Source organism: Diadema setosum, chromosome 3 (assembly GCF_964275005.1).
Source record: "Diadema setosum chromosome 3, eeDiaSeto1, whole genome shotgun sequence".
Lineage (NCBI taxonomy): Eukaryota > Metazoa > Echinodermata > Echinoidea > Diadematoida > Diadematidae > Diadema > Diadema setosum.
In genome coordinates this window covers 2,230,001-2,257,305 of record NC_092687.1, presented here as the reverse complement: position 1 = coordinate 2,257,305, position 27,305 = coordinate 2,230,001, and the positions used below count along the sequence as shown (strand labels likewise).

The following is a 27,305-nucleotide window of genomic DNA, read 5'->3' as shown; positions in this document are numbered from 1 at the left end:
TTTATTTCTTCTTTTTTTTAAATAAAATGACCGACACATAACCACATAGGCCTATAGTCAACACAATTAACATTCAATATGTTACACTTTATGCAGATTTTGTCTTAATGGTAGAAAACATTGTAGAATCACAGGCAGCAGGTTGAATTACTATATAAATACAGTGTACATGTATTTTCAGTTATTGAAAAAAATAATAGCATAACTTATTCCCTTATGACTGGGCAGCCCACCCTACCATTCTCTGGTCTTTATAAACTCTCCCATTGTAACCAAACGCAATCATTTACAACCTTCTTGCATCACAAATTGCAGTCTAACATCCACTTAACTTCACACACGCACACGCACACACACACACCCACACCCACACACACACACACAAAATGAATCAGACAAATATAAAAATGCATAAGTTTAGAATGTTTAATTGTAATACATTTATTTTTTTCATCTTTTTTTTTTCTTTTGGTTGTTTGGTTGGTCAGATAAAATGACCAATACATGTACTAAAATTTGTTTAACCACATTAGAATTAACAAGAGTAAACACATAAACATTCAATATGTTACACTTCATGCAGATTTTGTCTATATAGCTGAAAACACAATTTGTAGATTTAAAGGTTGGGGTTGTTAAAAAGAGATCTACTACTAATGTCAGCAAGGGAAAACGAACACTTTTTTATCTCGATCTTAACAAGATAATCATTATTAGAAATTTTCAGGGTTTCTTACCCTGGATTCGTGTCCTAAGCACTTAAATCATTGTATGCTTTGAATGCAGACTAGGAAACAAAATCCTACAGAGTCTTGTACACACCATCCAAAGTGCCTGGCACAGAAAGGGGTAAGGCTTGATAGAGGGATGTCTGATATGCAGTGACAAACGTGCAGAGCACCATTTTTATCAAAATTTTCAGTCCTATCAACCCTAAAGGGCCGGGGGGGGGGGGGGGGGGGTGGGCGGAATCCGCCCCCCCCCCACCCTCGACGTTTCGCGCTATAATTCTGTAACGCGAGAAGGCCTCGTCGTGAGGCTTCTTGACTTTATTTGTTCAAGTCTCGTGCAACTTTTGAGATCAAATTTGCAACGTCCGTGCATACTTTTGCGAAGCCACGCCCATTTTTGTAACAGAATGTCGCCCCAAAACGGGCACAACGGTCTGAGCATAGCCAAAAAAGCCCGGCCCCTTTAGGGTTAAGTTGTCAATCTCTGACAATTTAAGTAACATCCTTGATGTTAATTGGCTCAGAAACTCTGGTCACTGACTTTTACTATAGTGTTTGTCAGAGTCTGACAAAAACTAACAGCTTGTCGGAGCTGGCAACTTTCATGAAACGGTGCCCACTTACATTATTCCTTGCACAAATCAGTTTGACTTTCCTAAAGATTTTCTTCTTCTCCTAAAAAGTTATTTCTCTTCTTTGACAAGTCAGTGTAATATCTCTCAACAAATCATTTGAAATCTTTACACAAATCAATATTCATTATCTCTTGATGGTCCAGTAAAGGTCAATTCTTTTTTTCTGCAAATTTTGAACAACCCCTGCATTTATATATAATCTGGAAAATAACAATGATTAAACAACAAACAAATACGACCCAGAATATATATCATATACAGGGGCGGATCCAGGCATTCAGTAAAAGGGAGGCGCCTTTGCAAAATTTAAAGGGGGGGGGGGGATCGCACGCATCCCCCCATTTCTTTTCTTTTTATTTCTTTTGTTTTAACCAAAAATAAAGAGGGGGCGCACGCCCGGTGCGCCTCCCTCTAGATCCGCCACTGATATAGGACAATATAAAATATAAAAGAGAAAACCAACCAAACAAACAAACAGATAAATACAAAAAGAAACAAATTCATATATCACACATCTGGTGCTAGTCCTTAATGGCCACAATAATGTATCATCTCCTACAAATTCAATCTCTCTAAACTACCCAAATTTCCTCATAAGGAGTAAAATAAAGAGAAAAAAAAAATCTGTCCCACTTTGCTTGTCACTGCAAGGCTGAATAGAATGAAATTTGCCATGTTATTTCCCCTGGCAAGGAGTATAAACATTAGAGTTCTGCTGTGTATAACATCAGCCATTTAGCCATCTTACTGTGATGCATTACAAGTTCATAAATGTATCTTTCTTAATCTATCTGTGGTTTACTCTATAGGGCTGCTTAGTTGTTAATGTTGCCAATGGGGATTTTTGTTGTGTAGTGGTTAGTTTTTGTGTGTAAGGGTTAATTTGTGTGTGAGTGTGTGTATTTCACAATACTTAACATCGATTTTACTAATTCAAATTTTTACGGCGGTTGTTTCTATCCCTAACTCACATTTTAGAACTATTTTAAAGCACTAATGCTGGGGTTTTTGTTTCATCTGCAAATGGTAAATCACGCCTTTAATATAGCTCTTAATGCTTTAGATCCGTGCACAAAGCTTGGCTTTGTATTTGATCGTGACAGATTTGCTACAAGACAACATTCTCAATCAAACTTATGGAGCATATGAAACAAGCATTGCTTGGCAGAAAGGGAGACTCAGGGGGGACAGTCCAAAGTACATCAAATCACTTTGGCTTAAGGCTGATGAATTACGACTTGAGAACATTGAACCACACAAGGGGACTTGTTGATGGCCGTTGATCTCATTTTTGCACTTGCAGTTGGTCATGTTACATGCATGAATCTTAAAATATTTCAATCCATGCATGCAAGATTATTTTCTCTCGTGTTGCCTTACTCGGGATAAACAGAAAACTGTAAATTGCACTGCTGATACACGTTGTCTCATGGTAGCTTTGGTTTGTGTGTTTTTTCATCGACCATCCACACAAAGGGGGACATGCACACAGAGAGGCTACATGTACAAAAATAAAATCAAAAGCAAGGTGTCAATACTTCGAGCATTGATGATTTTAACGACATACATGTAACCTCCTCAGCAACAATCAAAAAAATAAGCCCCCTGCAAAAATAGCAGCTTCTACGGTTAACTGTTTACATTATCTACACAGGATGAATGTTTGTCTTCTGGAGGAAATAAAAGGTACGCCAAAATGCCATAGGTGGGACTACGTCAATCGTTGCACGATGACAGCATTTAGGAGCTTGGCGTCAGCTATCGTCTGTGCGTCGTCCCCTAGCGTCTTGTTGGGAAACGTTGTCATGAGAACAAAGGACTGACCGGCATACTGGGGTCGCGATCTGGACAGAGTTTTGGTGGTCAAGGAACTGTTCGCAAGCAACACAGGTCATATCAAATCGACTAATTACGACAAAAATAATTTGAAGAACTCATGTCTCTTACTTCTAACACAAATTTATGTCGTGAAATATGAAATGCATCATAAAATATTGGAGATCGAACATCCAAGAAAACACGAGCAGTAATGCAAGGACACCTAGGCCTATGTATCAATATCTGTACAGCACAGGAAAGTTGGATGGAAAAGTATGGCACGCTCCTGTGACTGATGTGATGTGCTGGTGTGTAGATTTTACTTTTTGCTGAAATTGAATTATTAGTTGCAATGGTAAGAGTATGTTTTTTTCAGCATTGAGCAGTGTGTTGCCATGTTGACAGTGAACTCTAATTTTTCTTTTTGTTTTTGATAAAGCAACCTTAGTATGGATTGGGCTAGTACCCTCACTGATAAAGTTGAATTATTAGTAACTGTATTTATTTTTTGTTTTGTTTTTCAGCGTCAAGCAGTGTGTTGCCATGTCGACAGTATACATTTAATTCTTTTTATTTTATTTTTTAAAGCATTTTTAGTATGGATAGGGCTGGTACCCTCAATGATTGAGTACATGTATACTTTGTTTTGAGATTTGGCATATGTTTTTAAAATCATGTCTTTATACATGTATTATCATTGTTTGTACAGAGCACTGAAATAATCTGTTCTTATGATTATGATTGTAAACATGTGCAATTCAGCCTTTGGCTGCCAGACATCATTTTTAACAAAACCTGTTCAATTCAATTCAATTCAATTCTAAGATAGCTATGAAAAAATAAAAAAGAAAAAGAAAAATCTGCACAGGGAAAATTTGAGAGTGGTGACATTTTGAAGCAGACAAAGATGGGACTTGTAATTCTAGAATACAGTGTCAAACTTGAGATAGGGGCTATCTTGGAATGAGAAACAAAGTGATTTTTTGGAATTTCATTATCACATAAGTTCTTTGGATATCACAATTACTCACTATTTCTTAAAGCTGTATAACATAAGACAGAGGAAGCCAATAAAGTGATACGAAAATGATGGCATTCTCTTGACCCATTGCCGATGGGCTGATTTTGCTACAACACGCATTTTCCATAGACACCTGCCTGAGTATACTCCGGACTCGTCCTCAACGGGTTAAAGAATAAAAGCAACGACCATCAACTCTTCCCAAATTGCAATGTGAATAGCAAACAAACAAATCACAGTAAGGCTTCCCTAAATAGATGAATTTAGTACTAATTTAATTATAGTAAGTATGAATTTATGTCTTTCTTGTATGCTGTCTGACAAGATAGTACTTGAGGGGAGGGGTTAATAAAATTTCCTGTTGAAAAACGAAAAAAGTCTTTTATAGAGGGTCAGTGAAGTGTGGTTTCATGTTCCAAGTAACTATTTCAGAAGTCAAGAAATGGGCGAATGAGTGGTACCATGCTCAACACAGAGCTGGAGGCCTATATGTAACATCATACATATACTGTGCACTCCCGTTATAACAAATACGGATATAACAAAATTTTGGGACAACAAAGTGAAAATTCAGGCTGCAACATTATCTGCTCCATGTATTTCTATTTTCTATATGTTCGGATATAACAAAAGAAAACTGCTGGTTTTGAGGACTTCGTTATAACAGGAGTCCACTGTATACACGTGAGCATACTATAAATGCAAGCTTAATATTCTTAATAGTCCCAGCAAAGGATACGAAACGATGAAGCTTCTGATGCTTCCGACGGTGTGCGTGTGGTTGAACTTGCCTACCAACCTGGAATAAAAAAAGAAGGGAAATGTTTCATGCCAAGAAGGAGAAGAAGAAGACAAAAAAAGAAGAATGAGATTAATAAGTACGTAGGTGATGAAGGTGAAGATGCTGGAGAAGAAGATGGAAGAAGAAAAGGAAAAAAAAAGAAAAAGAAGAGGAAGAAGAACAGAAGAGGAAGAGGAAGAGGAGGAGCAAGAAGACATTCAAGATGTAGATGTAAGAGAAGAAGAAGGAAAGAAGGAAAAAATGAAGAGGATAAGGAAGAAGACAAAAGAAAGATAAAAAAAACATGAAGAAGGGGAAGGAAGAAGAGACAGAAAAAGAACCGGTGTGAAGTTTTACCAAGAAGAAAGAACCTCAGCGCAAAGACAGGAAAAAAAGACAAAGAGCAAGAAACGAACACTAAAGAGAAAAGCACTCGGGGAGTACAGACCTCTACCAAGCAGCTCATTTTCATCCATAGACATATGCTGAAAATTGCCTTTTATTTCCTTGTGATAAAGAAGTATTTCTGTTGTGTCTCAGGGTCTACGTCATTAGCAGGTTACTGCATGCTGTGCCTCGCGCACACACTGAGTGTGCATATATGCACACCTCAAATATGCACAGCTTGAATTCCCTCGTTTGTTGGCCCTATTTGCCAACGACAATCCTTTTCAAAAATAAAAAATAAAAGTATCGCAGGTCCCTACAGTTATCGGGACTAGAACCAATATTTAATCATTTGTCCCTTAAGTAATTATCAACTTTTCCTTCATTCAAATCCGTTCACAACTTTCTGAGTTATTTTGCAAACAGACCAACAAACAACCAACGCTGAAAAAAAACATAACCCCCTTGACAGAGGTATAAGCTGGCACAGAGCTTTGTTTTTATTCAAACCTGGAGCCATCTGCTAGCCTGAGCTGAACGGTGGTGACGGGTTGCGCGGGGTCGACGTCAACTGAGGCGGGCGTCGTCGTCGATGATGAGGATTGCGAGGTGGAGGTCGATCCAGACTGTGAACTTGATCCCCCAGACACAATGGACGGAGCGGGACTGCATGCCACACACAAATTATTTATCAAAATGATAGTTATGGAATCATTATTCTGTGAAGTCAAGACTATGATTTACACGACTTGAATATATACAATGATGTATTTCAAGTTTTCTAGCAAAATGAAAGAGCAGGGCCCTGTTTCATAAAGCTGTTCGTAAAGTTACGAACAACTTACGAGCGACTGGTGATCAGTTCTTGTTCTGAATTATTGAGATTCTGATAAGTATAGCACATTAGAACTGATCACCAGTCGCTCGTAAGTTGTTCGTAACTTTACGAACGGCTTTATGAAACAGGGCCCAGGTGAGTTACCTTTTTCAGAAAGCAGGGGAAATGATATCATCCCTACATATTTGAATATCAGTAACAAGTAAAAGGAATATGTATGTTTCATATCAAAGCAAAAAAATAAAAAATTCTGGTAGCTTGGAGTAACACAAGTCTGCTGAAAAGTTTTTACACAAACTGGGTTCTTGCTGTGTGCTATGAAGGCAACAAGGTCAATTATAGAAAGGATGATCCTTAACATTGTTTACCTTTGGAAGCAGTGATTTAAAAATGTTCAAGATACCGCATTTGATGCATATGTGTAGGTCAGTTGTATCACAGAACATCCTACCATATAAGAATTTTGCAATAAAACCTAAAATATAAGGAGATATCACGATTTTTCTCAATAAACCGTAACTGTAGACGGTTTAGTCTGGAAACATTTTTATTATAACTATTGTTCACATTTTCTGTATTTAACAATACTTTACATTGATTATACTGATTCAAATTTTTACACTGGTTGTTTCTATCCGTAACTCACATTTTAGAACTATTTTGAAGCACTAATGTTGGGTTTTTATTTCATCTGCAAATGGCAAATTATGCCATTAATATACAGTCACGATTCGATGTGAAATTGGCTGTGCGTGACTGATGGAAAGATAGCAGGCAAACTCACTGACCTTCCCAGCATGTAGCCATGACCGGTGAAAGCTTTGACCGTCTGCTTTGGCCGGACGTACTCCTCATTACGACGGTCCTCCAAGTCCAAGCTGACCTCTCCTCCTTCGGCCAGCTTCAGCAGTTCGTCCGGAATCTCCCTGCAAGACATCCCCAAGAGAGGGGTCAATCTCTATGTTTAAGCCATTAACATGGCCAGGCACTTATAGCTTCAAGCCAAAACATAGTTCTAACAAGGGCTCAAAATTCATCTTCCACCACTTGAAATTTGCTTGGAATACATCAAAAGGGTCTACAAAGAAACTTTTCTGGCTGATGTGATTTGCCGGGATAATGAGTTGTTTTCAAGGAGAGTAAGATTGAAAGAGTAAAATGATTCTGATTGTATACATACAACTTTTATTCCTGAAGAGCCCTCTTTGTTCAGTAGTGGGTAGGTAGAACATTACATGATGATCGACCGTGCCTTAGCAATTGTTTTCCCAACAAGTTGCGTTATGAAATCACAGCGTTACTTTGACACATATTTCCCGTCCATATTTGTCCATTTCAGAGTAAAACTCAAAACGTCCTGCAGGCTCATGGGAACTATGTGTTCACTTTTACTAGGCAAGGTTTCTCATCAGCACTCAGTCATCCACCCAAACTTGACTTAGTCGTAAAGTTACCCATCCCGCAAACAAGCCTAAGTGTAGCAATGTTCCTCAATCTAACAGGAAGGCCATGGCCACACAATAGGGATGAGAGGGGGATTAGATTATCTCAATTCATTGACAATTAGTTTCAAGACATCTGTGCTAATTGGCAAAGAAAGCACTCCAGCATGCAAGCCAACAGAACATAACACAATTCGTCATGGGGATTCCTGAATACTGTTATATATCCAATCCAATTTCTGAAAAGTAACAACTTTGATACCTTCAAATCTAAACTAAAGACCTACATGTTGTATCTTTGCCAGTAGCTTTGTGAATGATACTTGTGACATATTGTGGGAGCCTGGAGCCTCTGAATGTTCTTCAAGGACAAATGGTTCTACATGAATGCTGTTCATCATCATCATCACCAGCATCATTATCATCATCACCTTCATCCATCTTTATCATCATCATCATCATCATCATCCTCATAATCAATCATTATCACCATCATTATCATCATCCTCATCACCATCATTGTCATCATCATCATCATCATCTTCATCATATTTGAGTCAGACCAGCCTTCTCACTGCAGAGTAACCCCATGCTCCAGGCTCTTTAACTCTTTCTTTAACACTCTGGAATTCTCTCTCTCCCCAAATCCGAGATGCATCAACTGTCTACAGCTTCAAGAACTTACTAAAAACTTACCTGTTTTCCCACTGTTATACTTTGTAATTTTCTGTAGATTAAGTTTTCTTTGTTTGCTTTTTCTGTTTATGCATAATGTTATGAATGTGAAGCGCATAGAGACTTATGCTTGTATTATGCACTATATAAGATATTATTATTATTATTATCATTATCATTATCATTCTGTGCCAATGAGGCCAATGTGCACAAACTTCACACACACAGACCAAACGGCAGGTAATACATTGTGGCACGCAGAGGGTTACAAGGAGAGAAGGAACTCACCCCTTCATGATAGACTTGAGGAAGAGATCATTCTCAGGGGACCGGTAGTCTCTCAGCTCTCCGTCGTCAATGCTGAACCCGTTCTTCCACATCTTCAAGATGACGTGCCTCTGCAAGGATAAGATGTTCATACAGCACTCACTCATTTGTAATGACAATTTTTTTATGCAGGGTGCATCTCCAGCACCATGATTTCACAAGTGCAAAAGGTAGGATCATGAGCCGTGCCTTAAATACCTTTATCGGAGTGAGGAATCAATAAATGTTTCCTACAATTCCCCTCTCAGCAAATGCTACACCTGCTTACAACCTAACCCACTTAAACCTTCCATCCTAAAATCTTATTGACTATAGGAGCAAGTTGAAGCACTCTCCTTTGGCGTACTGTCCCATGCTAGACCCTTGTCAGAGGAGCATTTGAATGTTCAAGAACTTCACCATACCATTTTGAAAGTGAACCACTTCCCGATGTACTCCTAAAGCATATCATACCGTACTAGTAGTTGGCACGAGAAGAATGTGAGTAACATGCACAATATCATAATGCAACGAGTTGGTTTCTTTGTTAGGGACACCTGTATGTCGAGTTCCTTTGCCAGGTACATAACCTACTGCTACAAAACCTGTGACCCTTCTGACTAGGGTAAAAAAATAACCAATGAGGTATGCTTTCACCACAGAGCTCTCAAATGCTCCCAATATTGCATGTAATAGTCTGGTATGGTATTGGTTTGTTTGCTTTCAAAGGCATTATCAATCATTTGCAGATGAAACAGAAACTCGGCTTTAGTGCGCAAAATAGTTTTAAAATGTGAGTTAGGGATAGAAACACCCAATATAAAAATTTTAATCAGTATAATCAATGTTAAGTATTGCTAAATATACAAAATGTACACAATAGTTATAATAAAAATGTTTCTTGACTAAACCGTCTACAGTTACATTGTATGGTTTAGTGGGAAAAATAGTGATATCTCAACCTAAAATGTTAGGCTTTGTTAAAATATTTTTATACATAAGTGAACCGCTACAACAAAAAGGTCCTAAAGTCGCGCACGGTTGAAGTCGTAAAAATCGAGTTTGAAGTCAGAGCATCATAATTGGTCAAAACTTACGATTTTCTGATTTTGACATATTATTGGAGTCTGACATGTCTTCTATCATCTGTCGAAATTTTGAAGCAAAATGATGAAAGGAATGACCAAAAAATAGCGTTTTTCTGGGCCATGTTTTTTGGCGTTTTAACCAAGCAGAAACCGGTTCGAAAATTTGGATTGAGCGCCACAGATAGGCTCCGCTCCTAACAACGACCGGAGTGATCTCATTGGTCAGTTTGCTGCTTGCCGCTAACCGAAGCATGAAGCTCGCACACTGCCAAGTCGACTGGTACGTGCGGGCGGGGTGCGCTATGCCTAGCCGCTTCTCCTGGCATCCTGGCCACTGATTGGTCGGTGAGGAGACCGCCGACGCTGTGCTTGAATGAGCATTTCGGGGGTTGCTAGGGTTTACCTTCTATTGTCCGGAGGTGAACACTGACTTGCGTGTCCCTTGATCGCGATTGCGTCGCAAGGAAAACTTTTAGGGCGCTTTTCTCGAAACAGTGATTTCCCATACATCTCGACATGCTCTCTTTTAAACATCGATATCTCCGCAGCCGATTATTTTCATAAGATGTGTTATATATCAATTTAAAGCAGAAAGATTAGGGAATTTTGACATGCAATTTTTAAATAATCGACCTCGCCCGACTTTAGGATCATTTTGTTGTAGTGGGTCACATAAGGATGTTTTGTGATACAACTGACCTACACACATGCATAAAATGTGAAATCTTGAACATTTTTTAGATCACTGTTTCCAATGGTAAACAGTACCTTTATGTGCAAGAATGTAGTCTATAGATAGAAGGATCAAGAGACTGCAAAGGATATTCTGTAGAATCCACATCAAGTCCACTGGCAGACTGACCGATAACACAGAGGAAGTGACCTCTTCCCTAAAAGCACTGACCTCTTTGGGTCTCGGTCCCGGCATTGTTCCCGCCGTTCCCGGGACCGGGACTGTAGGCTCGACCTGCGACTCTCCCAGTCGGTACCCGGCTCCCCTGAAGGCAAAGGATGTACCCCCGCGGGACGTTGAGGGCGTCGCACCACTGGCTACCTCTTCAGCACCGTGTCTGACAATTAGAAGGGACAGTTTGAAATGAGTGTTTATTAGTTTTTTTTTTCTAAGAAATGCCATGTCTTATCAGCTTTATCAAGTTGAGCAGGAAGGCTACATTGTAACATAAGCCCAGGACGAGAATGTAAAGACTATTGATAGCTAAACAAAACTGTTTTGGCCAGTTTACACGATTCATAATGTATCATATCTAATGAATAACCTCTCAAGTCAAAACAATACTTGCAGCTTGAGTCATCTGTAATATTTCAGTATCCAAAATAATACACATCTGTGAGGCCATTAGTACGAGTTACCCACACAAATTGAATACCTTAGCAACAGTGTAAAATGCCTTTGGCAATAGCCAAGGGTGTTTGGACTGTTTCAAAGGTACAGAGTGTGGGTCATGGGCTTGTATTCCACTCCTATCAATTACATGAAGCCACTTCTGAAATCTCTGGAGATAGCTCCATCACTAGGGGTCATTGTAAAACTTGAGTGACTGGAAACGCTAGAAGCCTGAAATAAAATGCCACAAAATTTGTGAAATATATGCTCATTAATATGCTATGTTCTGCAGTTGAAGAAATGTACCATCGTTTATATGTAGGTAGTAAACAAAAATTGTGCAGGCTGGAAGTGCAGCTAGCACCTCCATCCCCCCCCCCCCCCCAATATCAGACTGCTGACTAGTACTGACCACCAGCTTTGCTGGACATAACACACTCACTCTCTGGCTTGTTTGAATATGTCCTTCACAAGGCCGTCTGATGACCCCTCCTTCTTTTTCTTCTTTGGTCCGACCACCTGCTGACCGCTGGGAGGACAAACGATGGGAAAGAAAAGGAATAGAATGATCATTTTAAACATCATCACATGTAGAGTAGATTGTGTTTGGAAGAACAATACTGCCCTACTTTGGCAAAAGGAAGCAATTGACATACCATCCGAATTTGAGTTATTGATGTTTTCATAATTCACATAATGAGCTCTTCTTCCAGGCCAAATTTCATGCAGAAACACTCATCCTACTAAGAGATATGCTAGATACGACATCATGATTGTCCATTGACGTCAGTGTAAATGACAGACACATTTTGCTCTTTTACGAGAAATGTCACTTTTGTCATTTGCTTCCTTTTGCCAAAGTAGGGCAGAATACATAAAGTAGAATTAAATGATCAAATTCATCAGTTTCCTAATCAATATAATTCCTCTCAATAATCGACATCTCTAAATCATTTCTCCACTTTTGAACGCGAGACCTCCAAACGAAAGTCTCATCTACTCTACCACAGTGCCCCACAGTGTATCCACTCTTCTGAAATGTCCTTTTTTTCTTTTCTTTTTTTCCCTGCTGACAGTGGGCGATTCCCTTAAAAACAAAACAAAACAAAACAAACAAAAACAAAAACAAAAACAGTACTACAGAGAAACTTACAAGGACATACATGTAAATAGCAAGATACTCCATAGATAACAAGGTAAGCTTTCATGTTCCATCCCTCTCAAATCCTTTTGTCCTTATCCCTATTGTAACAAAATGACCGATACACAAAGGTAATTCAAATACATCAAAGCAGCTTATCATAACAAGGTCAACCCGTTAGTATTATTCACTGTGCAACGGCACAGAAAAAAAAGGACTTGTCCTGAAAAGAGACTATGAGGGCCAGCTCACCTTCCATGGTCCGCCCCTCCAGCATAGAACGCCTGACCCTCCTCATCACTGTCAGCCTTGGCTGATGTGTAGTCTCCCAACGTAGCTACCCTGGAACTAGAACTACCCCCTCTATTGGGCAAATGAGGAAAATCAAACAAAAACTAAATAATATCAATACTTGTTTTATGAGTGTGTCTGTGTATGTGTGCAACTGATATTGATGGGAATAAACTTTGAATAAATCAGTACTACTGCTACTATGGCTGCAAATACCATTTATTACACCGCTGCTACCGCTGTCGCTACTAATGTCTATTACTCCTTTTTTTTTAATTCTAGATGTTTCTTTCTAATACAACCACTGCTACAATCAGCTATTAAGATCATGACTATATTATGTTAATGATGATACTACTCCTACTACTCCTACTACTACTACTACTAACAGTACTACTACTACTACTACTACTAATGTACTACTACTACTACTACTACTACTACTACTACTACTACTACTACTACTACTACTACTACTCCCGTTATTATATTTTGTGCTACTATAACTACTGTATTATTACTACAGCTACCACTGTCACTATCACTAAAGATACATGTGTAATGCAATTATTGATAAATAATGATAATGTTTACGATGCTGATAATGGTGATAAACTACGACAATAATGCCAGGAAATTTGCCCTGCAAATGACAAGGCAATGGACGATAGTGCTTTGAGTCACATTTCCTCACCTTGCTGAATAACCAGAACCCCTGCTCCCTCCTCCACTCCCTCCACCTGCTCCCCCTCCCCCTGTGGAGGGCAATCTGCCTGGCTCATCCATGGGCAATTCGGCCGATGTTCCAGAGGGAGGATTGGCAGCTGGTGGCACGACATCATCACCATGCGAATCATCATAGAAACTCTCTAGCGCAACCTGCAGAAAAAATAACACAAACACACACACAATATCATATACAAATTTGTAAAATGCAAAAAGGTGCTAGGTGTACACTGATACTGGCAAATTACACAAACTTCTGGGCCGCCCCATTTCATAAAACTTGTTATCAGCATAAGCTACCGAAATCCTTGCATCTGATTGGCTAAGAGCAAATTTGTCACAGAAATGTGGCAGTTGTCACTGTGTAACTGGATGGTTTTCAGCAATGCCGCATTCTCAGCACACTGGCGTACCTTTCACGCTCAACAACCACACGATGACACTTTGAAGAACTTCGAAGCAGACAGTGATGTACAATATGTACAAAGATGGTCGTTTATTGTCTTGTAGATGAAGTTCACAAGTCTTCCGGTGCGGTATAAGAGAGTGGGTATCTCCCACTCAATGAGTGACCGATGAATACATGAATGCTCGAATCAACTAACTTCAAAGAACAAAATCATTCTATTTATAATGATTCTGAGGGTGCAGCACATGGTGCTATGGAAAATTTTGTCTAGCACCACCTAGCAACACCTAGCAACAACATAATGAATATAATAGCATTTACATGCTCCACCCCTTAATAATTTATGCAAACCATCCTCCAATCAGTTGTCGGTTACAGGGCTTTAGGCCATGATCATGCCTGTTCAAAAGTGACCATCAGGCTGACCACTAGACTACACTCTACTTTGTCTTAGCGACTGTCCACTACCACCTGGCTGGTCATGATGGAAAATCCCATGTATAATATGTGTGGTGCTTCTCCCTCCTCTCTGGGGCTAGCACCCTTCCCAAAACTTTCCATAAGTTTCCCCAGACTCGACATTTCTTATATATTTGATTGTAACAGTTTGTACTGGGGAAACAGCCGAAACTTTCCACAAATTTCCAAAGACTCAACATCTTCTTTGTATTTCTTTATATTATGGTTTGCGAACTCAACAATTTCTTTGTATCCCTTAATGTTATGGTTTGCAAAGGAGAAGACAGTTTTCTGCTGAATGATCACCTTTTATACCATAGAGCCAATATGGCGGCTGTAGTATTGATGCACTAACTATATGCTGTAAAATGAAATGTCATCCTTTCAAATGACTGATATTCAACATCATCAATTTGTGGTGCATGTATGACACAGGATTGATCCACTCGCTCTGTCACAAACTTCCCCCTCCTTAAGATAATGTAAATGGGGTGGAATGATAAAGATCAACATTCTTTTTCATATACCCATTTCCATTAACCAATGATTATGCGTCAAAGTCACATTAAATTCATCTTGTACACCAAGAGATAATTCTGCTCCCTGTTGAAAGAATTAAACATAAAGTAATTATACTTATTTACACACATTCATTATTTGTCATCTGACCAACTGAACTGTCAGAAGTTCAAACCATGTTTTGCACTTGCTCAATATATGTGTTATTGGCACATCATATTATCATACTAAAATGCTCAGAATACACATGGTAATTATAAATATTCATCTCTTCCTGCAAAATGAGAGCCAGCTGTGAGCGAGTATAAGCATTTGAATCGCCACTTTCCTTCCACATTCAGTGCATAATTCTTTGGATAGTGATTAAACAAAATTCACATCATTCATAGTGCATTATTCAATGTGCATAATGATGACAAATTAATCCTGGCCACAGGAACAATGTTCACTAAACTTCTTAGCGTTCATCTTGCAGCCGTTCAAATATTTACAGTCCGACATCCATGCTTATGGAATTCTTCTTCTTGGCCTAACGGTATTTAGTGTCCAAGTGATGATGAAATTCAAATTCACATCGTTAGGTACTTTAAAGGGGTTTTCGGGTAGAGAGTTCTCTTATAGTCAACAGCAAGGCAGAGGGTTAACTTGTGATGTTAACATATTATACAGGACTATATTATGTTCTCTACCAACATCATTATCATGACTGAGATACAAGGCATTAACATACATTTTCTCATAATTCTATTACCAGAGAGCAAATTCCTCACAACTAGGAGTAGCTATAATTGCATAATAGTCACAGCTTACATGCGTGACAGACCGTCCGCATTTCCATTTTTAGCCCCGCTTCTGTGTTCTACACGCATGGGGTAAGCCTGCAGCTGTAGACACCATCTCATTAACCTAGCATTATGGTTCTGCATCTGATGGAGCCATCGGAGTGGATTGTGATCTGTCTGTACAAGGAACTTCCTCCCAAACAGGTATGGCTGAAACTTTTGGATAGCCCACACGATTGCCAGGCATTCCTTCTCAATCGTGGCGTACCTTTGTTCCCTTGGTAGCAACTTTTTGCTGATGTAGGCTATGGGGTGCTCTTCCCCTTTCTCATCTTTCTGACTGAGCACTGCCCCAATACCTCTGTCAGATGCATCAACCTGTACAATGAACTCTTTCTCAAAGTCAGGGTTTCTAAGCACAGGGTATTTCACTAGTGCATGTTTGAGTACCTCCAGTGCTTCACTGCACTTGCTGTTCCACCTAACTAACCTTGGTTCGTTCTTGCGAGTGAGATCTGAGAGTGGGGCTGCCACTTTGCTGTAGTTAGGGATGAATTTACGGTAGTATCCAGTCAGTCCTAGAAATGCGCGCACGTCAGTTTTTGTGACTGGTTGAGGGAAATTCACAACTGCGTCAATCTTCGCAGGCTCTGGCTTGACACATCCCTCACCCAAAACAAAGCCAAGGTATAATACCTCTTTTCGTGCAAACTTGCATTTGCTCGGTTTTGCTGTCAAGCCAGCCGCTCGCAGTCTACCAAGCACCTCCCGCACATGAGCAAGATGTTCATCCCATGACTCGCTGTAGATGATGATATCATCTATGTATGCTGTCGCAAATTCATTCACGCCGCGCAGCACCTGGTCCACCAACCTCTGAAAAGTTGCTGGCGCGCCTTGCATACCAAATGGCATGACATTAAACTCAAAAAGGCCAAATGGGGTTATGAAAGCAGATTTCTTCCTTGCTTCTTTTGTGAGAGGGACTTGCCAATATCCCTTTGTTAGATCTATTGTTGTCATGAATTTGGCTTTCCCCAACTCATCAATGATAGCCTCAATGTTGGGCATAGGGTAGGCGTCAAACTCTGTCACCTGATTAAGCTTTCGGTAATCGACGCAAAGTCTTAGCGACCCATCCTTCTTTTTTACGATTACTAAGGGACTAGCATATGGGGAATCTGAATGGGAAATTACCCCTGCCTCAAGCATTTCATCTAGCTCCCTTTTTACTGTCTCTCTCACAGCATGAGGTAGTCGATAAGCCTTTTGCCTAATGGGGTGGTCATTGGATGTCACTAAGTCGTGTTCAATCTTGTCAGTCCGTCCGGGATTGTCACTTAGGATGTCCGTAAAGTCATGAATGACGTCACCTAATTGTTGGGTTTGTTGTGTTGTCAGGTAGTCAGGGAGTTCCACTTCACTAGAGGTCCCTCTTTGTGTCAGTGGCTCTATAAACTGGTCTAGGTACTCGTCATCATTTCCATCATCCACATCCGTGTACATCACGCATTCCTCTCGCTCTCTCCAAACTCGCAGCATGTTTGTGTGAAATACTCTATGTTTCTTCCTCTTGTCCCCCATCTCAACTACGTAATTCACATCACTCAATTTCTGTATCACAGGATAGGGTCCTTGCCATTTGGCTAGCAGCTTGTTGCTGCTTGATGGGAGGAGGACTAACACCTTGTCGCCTACTTGTAGGTCTTTTGTCCTGGCTTTCCTGTCGTACCAGGCTTTCTGCCTCTTCTGGGCTTGGGCAAGGTTCTTTTGGGCAGCTGTTGTGATGTTGGCTAATCTCTCCCTACAATTTAGCACATATGATACTAACCCTTCCTCTGGCACTGTCTCTCCCAACCATGCCTCTCTGATCACATCTAGGGGCCCTCTTACTCTGTGTCCATACAGGAGCTCAAAAGGGGAAAACCCTGTAGATTCTTGGGGAACCTCCCGATAGGCAAACAATACATATGGGATGAGGTCATCCCAGGTCACATTTCCCTCCAGTGTGTAGGGTTTGAGCATGTCTTTCAGGGTAGCATTAAATCTTTCAACTAGGCCATTAGCCTGGGGATGGTAGGGGCTGGTCCTTATCTGTTTAATGCCTAGACTACTGCACAGCTGCTTCATGAGTAGGGACATAAAATTTGACCCCTGGTCTGACAAGAGTTCATGGGGGATCCCTACTCTACTAAAGATCCTTATCAGCTCGTCTGCCACTCTCTCCGCCTCAATGGAGGGGAGGGGTACTGCCTCTGGATACCGGGTTGCGTAATCACACACAACAAGAATGTACCTGTTTCCCTTCTTACTACGAGGCAGTGGCCCTACTATGTCAAGTGCTATCTTTCTGAAGGGGCTGCCAATGACTGGCACCGAGACTAGTTTTGCCCTACTAATCCCTCTTGTCTGGCTTGCACACTTTTGGCACGGACCACAAGTCTTGCAAAATTCTGCCACATCTCTGAAAATACCAGGCCAATAAAAATTCTGCATCAATCTTTGCTGTGTTTTGCCTACCCCGAGGTGACCAGCTGTTAGGTTGTCATGGGCAACCTCCAGTAGTCTTGTTCTATACCCCTTTGGTACTACTATTTGCGTGTACACCTCCCTACTTTCTGATTTAGAGTTTCCTGACCACTCTCGCATGAGTACCCCATTCTCGACATAGAAATGACATCTTCCCTCATTTCCCTCTTTCTTTTCCACCTTCTCCCATACTGATTTCAATGAGGGGTCATCTTGTTGGGCTTGAATCAATTCCTTTCTACCAATGTCTAAGTAAGTGGGGAGTATTTTCTCTCCTTGTGGCTCTTCTCCGTTTGCTGCCTTGTCACTAGTGGTATCAGACTCACCTGTCCCCACAGTTGTATCATCGTGCACATCATTCACATCATTCACTTCATTCACCTCATGTGCACCATCCTCTCTCTCATCATCATCATTGCCGCTATCTGCAGCCTCCCCTTGCTCATTCTCCCCGAACAAGTCCCTTACCTGAACTTTGGATCTGATCACTTCTGCTCTAGTTTGCTCTTCTTTTAACTCCTTTTCACGGGCCTGATTTCTTGTTACCACTAAGCCTGCCTCTTTTCTACTCACATAGTCGGGGATGTCTAAGTCAGGGTCATTCTCATCTAGCACCTCATTCCCAAGCAGAACATCAACTTCAATCTCATCTACTAGTCCAACACGGATCCATTTCTTGATCCCATACGGCTCACTAATGAGATGCACTCGTGCAATGGGTACCTCTTTCTTACTAAAGAGACCCCTCATTTTCACCGTCTCACCTGGGATAATGAATGTTGGATCTACGACATCACTTCTCGCTAGAGAATGAGTGCACCCCGAATCACGCAGCAAACGTACATGTCTGTCCCCCAGTCTGGCGTCACTAATGTATGGTCTTAGTTTGGGGTGGGGCTCAGGTCTACAGAAATAGGTGGGACCGTGTCCCTGGGATTTGTCATTCCCCTTCTTCTCTGCCTGGACATCAGATTTGTGGGCATTTGGACAATTTACTGCGATATGACCAAACTTATCACAGGTGTAACACCTCACCTTTGCTCTGTAGTTACCCCTATCCTCATTTTGCTTCTTATTCTGTTGAGGGTTTGGCTTACTTTCTCCTTTTCCCCCTCCTGATCCCGAATTCCAACCTGGTTTAGGGGAGTGATTAGGGCCTGCTTTTCCCCAGTGTCCCTGTGGTTTACCTGCCCCTTTTCTGCTAATGACATACTGATCGGCAAGCCTTGCCATGTCACCCAGTGTATCTGGCTCATGGTCTCGGAGCCACACCCTTAGGTCAAAAGGCACTTGTTTTAGCATTTGTTCTTTTAGGATCTCCTCCTTTAGTCTGTCTAGATCGTTTAAAGCCCCCGCCCCCTGGAGCCACCGCCCAAGAAGGTCCGTCAGCTTTACAGAAAACTCAGTATAGGTTTCTTCCCTATCCACCTTCAGTTCCCTGAACTTGACCCTATATGCCTCGGGTGTGAGGTCATACCTACGCAAGATGGCTAATTTGACTTCATCGTACACTCCACTACTTTCAAGTGACAGTCTTGAGTATGCCTCCCTAGCTCTACCTGCCAGTAAGGGGGCGAGCTGTAGTGCCCATACCTCCCTTGGCCACTCATTTAATTGCGCCATCTTCTCAAAAGCACGGAGAAACACATCAACATCTTCTCCTTCTTTGTACATCGGCATCCTTCTGATACCCCCATCTAAACCAAAAGACCCTGCATTGGTCCCCTTGCGCTCAATTTCCAATTTGGCATTTTCTAATTCAGCAAGGCGCACCTGCATCCGCATCTTTTCAAGTTCAAATTGCATGCGTGCTTCTTCCATTGTATCAGACTCAGTGCGCGCAGCAGTGTTTTGGGTCGTAGTCTTATCTGTGCTCATGACTGGTGCACTTGGCAGAGGCGAAGCCTGCTCTTCCTTTGCCTCTTCTATGTTTTTGATCAACTGGTTCCTATTCAACCCTTCATGTGACAGCCCCAACTCTTCACATTTTTGTCTCAACTCCTGCATCCTTAACTGACTTAGGTTACCCTCTTCCTCCATGTTTCTAACTAATCAACATGCAACCTTTTCACTACACATACAATATAAAGGTAATACAATGTATCGCAGTAGTGTGTCCACTCTCTCTGCCTTGCCTTGAAGTTGACTAATTAAGAGAAACTCACTTACCCCTCTGATAAGACTTTCGCTCCCCCTTATCAGTCAACTGGCCTTGGCTCCTTGTGGTCACCGTTGCTGCCGTTGCTGCCGTCACTCTGGGTCAGCCAGCTGTCCCCTGCTGTAGTCTTGTTCCAGACTCTGTCCTGACGACTGCTCACTCCAGTGCACGATGTCGTCTCAGTCAGCCCCTCGATCTCCCGTCTGTCTGCAAAGCCACAGGCTGGACCTCATTGCCCAACGTCGGTGTTGACGACACCCCAACTGCGTTGCAGACGACTGATACAAGTTTTGGGCTCAGCTTTTCCAGTCTTTCTCGATGTTGGAACTCGCACACAAAGCTTTCGAGTCCCAAGACAGTATTTCAAAGCAACTTTGTCACCAACAGCACGGTTGCTACTCAGCTTCTCCCGGGTCAGGCAATATTTCTGGTTCACACAGCGCAGAAATAGAGTCTCAGCTGATGGTATTAATTGTTGCTCAGGTACTGGGAGTTCATCCCACCGCTGCCACCAAATGTAACTGGATGGTTTTCAGCAATGCCGCATTCTCAGCACACTGGCGTACCTTTCACGCTCAACAACCACACGATGACACTTTGAAGAACTTCGAAGCAGACAGTGATGTACAATATGTACAAAGATGGTCGTTTATTGTCTTGTAGATGAAGTTCACAAGTCTTCCGGTGCGGTATAAGAGAGTGGGTATCTCCCACTCAATGAGTGACCGATGAATACATGAATGCTCGAATCAACTAACTTCAAAGAACAAAATCATTCTATTTATAATGATTCTGAGGGTGCAGCACATGGTGCTATGGAAAATTTTGTCTAGCACCACCTAGCAACACCTAGCAACAACATAATGAATATAATAGCATTTACATGCTCCACCCCTTAATAATTTATGCAAACCATCCTCCAATCAGTTGTCGGTTACAGGGCTTTAGGCCATGATCATGCCTGTTCAAAAGTGACCATCAGGCTGACCACTAGACTACACTCTACTTTGTCTTAGCGACTGTCCACTACCACCTGGCTGGTCATGATGGAAAATCCCATGTATAATATGTGTGGTGCTTCTCCCTCCTCTCTGGGGCTAGCACCCTTCCCAAAACTTTCCATAAGTTTCCCCAGACTCGACATTTCTTATATATTTGATTGTAACAGTTTGTACTGGGGAAACAGCCGAAACTTTCCACAAATTTCCAAAGACTCAACATCTTCTTTGTATTTCTTTATATTATGGTTTGCGAACTCAACAATTTCTTTGTATCCCTTAATGTTATGGTTTGCAAAGGAGAAGACAGTTTTCTGCTGAATGATCACCTTTTATACCATAGAGCCAATATGGCGGCTGTAGTATTGATGCACTAACTATATGCTGTAAAATGAAATGTCATCCTTTCAAATGACTGATATTCAACATCATCAATTTGTGGTGCATGTATGACACAGGATTGATCCACTCGCTCTGTCACACACTGATAATAAGTTTTATGAAACAGGACCTTGATTTACCTGTAGATCTAGCCCACATGCCCACTAGCTAACTGGAAATGAGGTAACTTTATAAACCAAATGTCTCTTTGAGAGAGAAATTTCCAGAAACCTTACTGTACTTAACACCAGTTCCCAGAAGGGATTAGCAATCCACTGCTTACAGAGAACCAAATATGTCATATATTGAATGTGGAACTACACAGAATCCGTACATGTACATTTGTATCTGGGTGAGTTTCAAAGAAGAGTACATTCAGGGCTGCCAACCTTGAGTGAGAGTTTGGCGTGAGACACAGCGAGGGAGCGGAGCGACCTCCTGGCTAGCGCCTGGCGGCCTGATGTGCGCTGTGTGGCCGTACGTACGTACTACATTGTACGTACACAGTCAGTGTATGTAAAGCGATGTAAAGCACACGTCATAGCCATACATGTACTGTAATTTGCCAAAAGTACAAGCTACGCTCACGTGGTATATAGGTAGAAACCAAACGTAATCCAATAGCTCGTCTTTGCGCGCCAACCAAAAACGATTATTATTGGTTAAGCTTTACACCCACGCGGGAGAATCTCGAAATTTTGGGCTTGGGCATATCGATATTCGGAATATCAGAGAATTTAGAGATATATTTATTTTTGTAGTCATGTACATGCCATTTTGGGGGTTTAGCTTGAGATTTCGTTTATCAGAGTGAGACAGTCAAAATTGGTTGAATTGCGCGAGTCTCATGCTCAATGCGTGAGAGTTGGCAGCCCTGCACATTTCATATGAATAGAAATAGTAGAGACTAGACTTCCTTTGGGGGTTTTGATGTATTTTACTGAGATAGGTTCTAACGTCAATTACTGCTTATCGCCACTTGCGTGTATTTCCTATGCACCATTAGGCCTACTAATTTAGTTGGTGAACTGATAGGCACTGTAATTCGCCGCCCATAGCATCATCGCATTTGAAAAACTTTGTTGATCTGCCACCCGAGGCTGAAATCCATTCGAAATCAAAAACATCCTTGCATTAAAAATGGTTTTGTCACCTGTTACATAATATGGTAAATTACATTTGGATTACAATTATATTTGTGTTTCTATGCAGGAAAAAGGTAAATTAGGAATGTACTAACAGTATTAACATTAGAATCCGATTTAGATAACGACAGATCCAGACAGTAGTATTTTGAGAGCGATGAAAATCCGTCGCCCCAGCTGATCTCTGATCGTGGCACACATTACATGCGATGCGAATGTCTGGCGACTTTCTACAGCTGTAGACATTGTTCTAGGTAGTGGCGACTTAATGGTACGGTAATTGACGTTACACTCAACTACAGTCTAACAGTTACAGACAGTGTTGCATACTCAGGCAACAATTTTTATCGTTAACGTTAGAGGTCTAACTATGTTAAAAGTCAGAACTTTAGATTGTAACCGTTAAAGTTAACATTTAACAACCGTCAATTTGACCGTGAGGGCTTTTAGGCGTTAACGTTAGATGTCCAGATCTCTTAACGTTAGTGAGTGTTATTTCACGGTGGTGGTGGTGCCAGTAGATCTATAACAAACTGGGGCATGGACAAATGGTGGCACCGGGATCAGTCAAACGTTTTAGAAGTTTGAGAGAAAAGATCAACAGGGCATGGGGGAAACCCACACAGGGCCTACAGGAATAGCTACAGTGTACTGAAGAGACAGCAGACTACTGCCCCCCCCCCCCCCCCCCCCCCAAGTCGGTATTCTCTAGCACTGCACTGCACACTGAGGATCGAGAGCGCGTGCGCGTGCGCGTGTAAAATGTATACACACATCATCTCAGGCACGCACGGCACGGGTAATGTTCACTTCATTCCTTTGGATGATTCAGATGGGGAAAGACTTTAATGAGCAATCTACCTGAAGTTTCCAGCCCGAAGATTCCAAGAAAAAGGAAGCCCTTTCTCTGTCCGTGCCCGTAATGCCGATAAACTGTGCGATGCACTCATCCTTCTCTGCACTACTGGCGGCTGCCATCTTGATGACAATAAAATGTGACAGGAGATTGTCGCCCTCAACGGTGGTGATCAAGACGACAGTGAATGACCTCGACGTGTGCGGACTGCATGCAGACCATTGATACTCGGTTATAGTGGGGTGCCATGAAAGCCCCAGAATGAATATGACTGAATGACGAATTCAAATCTCCGAGGTCAACATTTCAGAGCTCCCAAACTATGGAATGCCTTTCCCTGTAAAGTCAGAAAATCCCCAACATTAAATCATGTTGTTTTTGTTTTTTCATTTAACTGTGCATCATTATCAAGCATTACCGTACAGAAGTTTTGCATCGCAGGAGAATAATGATACACATTTTTTTTGCGCTTGATGAATTATTATCATTATCATTATCATTATTATTATTATTATTATTATTATTATTATTATTATTATTATTATTATTATTATTATTATTATTATTATTATTATTATTATTATTATTATTATTATTATTATTGTCATCATCATCATCATTATTATTGTTATCTGAGGGGAAAGAGGAGGAATTTTTTTTTAGTGTAGGGCTGTGTTTACGTAATTAATATGCGATTCAACACTATCATTATGTTCAGGGCCAAAGACATTTTTGACGCTTGGAAACAAAACAAAAAGAACATTCTATTTTGGGGCTACGATTTTTTTTTTTCAGACTAACTACAGGGTGCACTGGAATGTTTTATTGATTTCAACTATTGGCATACAAACATAAATCATTTCTATTTATGGTATACAAATAACACAAACCAAAAAAAAAAAAAATGCGAGAAGAGAAAAAGAGAAAAAAGGCAGCAAAGTAGAGGTACGTTTGACCTTCAGTCCTCCATCAAGGGGAGAGGGGAAATGAAAAACCGGAAGATACGCGGTAGTTCACAACAAAAATAAGAGATGATTTCGATTCACTACAGAAAGAGGGGAAAAGGGCAAACTCACTTACACTTTGAATGTATGACTATTGTGATGAAATAGATAGAAGTGGAGGGAGCATCTATTCCCTCTCAATCATACACATTGTAAAAACACTCTAACGTATATTCCACATACATTGTAAACATACCAACCTAACAAAATAGATTGTACATAAATGTACATACATACAACTATACAAAGGATCGGAAGAACTTGCCCTCTTCTCCACATTCCTTTAAATGCCGAAAATCTCGAAAAAAAAAAAATCAACTACAGCTGTATAAACAAACAACTGGGTACTCTGTAAGCGGAAATATTTATCAACATGTATGTAAATCCTATAAACGATATCAAATTGTATCTGGAAATGATGGGCTGGTGTGATCATGGAGCTATAGGAGAGAGAAAGGGAAAGGGGGGGGGGTGAGGAAGCGCCCTCTATGACTTGATTATAAACATTGTTTGTCAACAAACTTAAAGAAACTAACACAAACAAAGCAGGACATTTTTAGCTCGCTTTATTTCCCTTCAACATCTAGTGAATAACGACACATGTAGATACGAATACAATATATTATGTAATACTCTTTACTCATTACTGTAAATTTAAATAGGCTTATGTACTGTAGTATACCTTTATCGCAACTTGCAAGACAGTTCCATGTTTGAGCATTTTATTTCTCTTATTCGCCTATAGTTCACTCCCGTTATAACGAACACGGTTATAACGAAATTCCGGCTACAACGAAGTAAAGATTCGGGCCGCAATATCATCCGCTCTATTATATGTTTTTTTTTTTTTTTTTTCATTGTTTATTTGTTCGGTTATACCGAAATTTCGATGTAACGAAAGAAATCTAGCGGTCACGAGGACTTTATCATAACGGGAGTCTACTGTATATCCATGTTGCCCGGCTTGCTACGGCAACCGATCCCGACATTGTAGCTTGATAACTACTGAGGTTTGACTAAACATGTATCAAAATGTTAAAATAGGCGCACATTATAAGATAATGTGGGAGGTTTGATTAGGCACATAGTTCAGAACCATTGCTGTGGTTCGTTATTCCGAACGTTCTTTATTCTGAAGGCGTGTCTTTGCGAAGGTTCGTTATTTTGAAACAGAAAAATCCCGTAATTTCAGATGTTCGTTAATCCGAAATGAAATAAGACTCCTTATTTCGAAGGGGGTAATGAAGCTTCAGAATAACGAACCTTCGGATTAAGGAACTGCAACCAGCTTCACCGCCACAGTGGTGCGAAAGTGTGCACTATCGGTTAAAATGCTACATCAAAAGAAGAATCATTACGATAATTAAATGAAAATGCTACATCTATGAAAAATGTTACATCAAAAGAAGTATAGATGAAACGATTTCCCGTAAATTACTAAAAGTCTCATTGCTTTTTATGTATATGTGTATCGAAAACTGCTTCAAAAATTGAAGTGACTATTTTTGTTCCGATAATATCCGCTGCCGATAATGAAGGTAAGAATGAGAATATGAAGGATTCTTTAATGAGAGAATTAAAAAAAAAAAGACTTACTATGAACACATTAAAGGCATAATTCACCATTTGCAGATGAAACAAAAACCCATCATTAGCGCTTTAAAACAGTTCTGAAATGTGAATTAGGGATAGAAACAACCACTGTAAAAGTGTGAATCTGTATAATCGATGTTAAGTATTGTTAGATACGCAAAATGTGAACAATAGTTACAATAAAAATGTTTCCAGACTAAACTGTCTACAGTTATGGTTTATTGAGAAAAATACTGATATCTCCTTATATTTTACGCTTTATTGCGAAAATGTTATATGGTAGGACCTACACATCATCTATGCATCAAATGTGATATTTTGAACATTTTTTAAATCACTGTTCCCAAAGGTAAATAGAACCTTTAACACAGAAGAATCCAATCAAACCAACAAACCCACACAGGATGTCAAGATGTTTATTCGAACCATATACATCATATTCCTATTCTAGTATACAACACTATCAGTAATAAAATATACAACACTTTCAAAAGCCTATACCTGCACGCCTGAAATGATTCAACATGTCTATATACATTTCAAGGTGCGTTTCTGCTATACTGTGGCTAAAAATAGTCCTCCGCATGCCGTGGAACGAAAAAAACAACAACAAACAAACAAACAAACAAACAGGATAGTTAAAAAAAAACAAAACAACAACAACAACCGTTATAGAAAATATTTGACACTATAATCAGTACTTTTGCCCTAGAGCTTTCAGTCAGCCGGGACTATACATACATAACTATGCTCAAGTGATGGTATATGTGCTGTCTTCTATAGAATTTGAAAATCGTAACAACTGGTCGGAAACTGAGAATCTGTTTGTTTCCATCACGTGAAAACGAATAAAAACAAGAAGAGTTGAAAAATATCAGTGAATTAAAAACTTAAAACGTTACAGACATGTAATAAGTAACTTGTAATGAACCCGTACTGTACGTTTTCAATGATCGTGTTCTCTTTACAAATTTACATGCATTATTTTGTCACTAGAGAAAGTGAGATTTATGTTTATAAGTTATTTTATTGTGGAAAACGAAATAGATTTGAACTGAACTGAACTTCTTCGGTCCTGTACAAGCCTCAGTTTGTTATCGTTTAGTTCAGAGCATAATTATGTTCGTTGTTGTTATGGATAGTGGTGGTGGTGGAGGCGGTGATGTTACGATGGCGGGGGTGATGTTCGTCACCCCAAAGGCTCATTAATCAGGAAATGAAATAAACTTCGCTATTACGAAGGTCCG

At 40.4% G+C, this 27,305-nt stretch overlaps 1 protein-coding gene across 1 annotated transcript; it reads right to left on the bottom strand.

Annotated features, from left to right (window-relative positions):
* Positions 1-969: 969 nt before the first annotated feature.
* On the bottom strand, positions 970-23,592 carry LOC140226525 (NSFL1 cofactor p47-like). Its single transcript, XM_072306976.1, has 10 exons — positions 23,467-23,592; positions 13,194-13,378; positions 12,461-12,571; positions 11,510-11,596; positions 10,627-10,792; positions 8,617-8,726; positions 7,000-7,137; positions 5,884-6,039; positions 4,945-5,004; positions 970-3,210 (listed from the first exon to the last, which is right to left on the bottom strand). Exons 1-10 carry the CDS (start codon positions 23,581-23,583, stop codon positions 3,078-3,080), a joined length of 1,263 nt encoding a protein of 420 aa, XP_072163077.1. The 5' UTR covers positions 23,584-23,592; the 3' UTR covers positions 970-3,077.
* Between the last annotated feature and the right edge of the window lie 3,713 nt (positions 23,593-27,305).

Bases quoted from the DNA above. Each gene is read 5' to 3' on its own strand.
- LOC140226525 (XM_072306976.1), bottom strand. From the start codon at position 23,583: ATGGCAGCCGCCAGTAGTGCAGAGAAGGATGAGTGCATCGCACAGTTT. The intron at 13,379-23,466 runs GTAGATTGCTCA...TTTTTTCTGCAG, and splicing joins CTTCGGGCTGGAAACTTCAG to GTTGCGCTAGAGAGTTTCTA. The intron at 6,040-6,999 runs GTCAGTGAGTTT...TGTGGCATGCAG, and splicing joins CATGGCTACATGCTGGGAAG to TCCCGCTCCGTCCATTGTGT.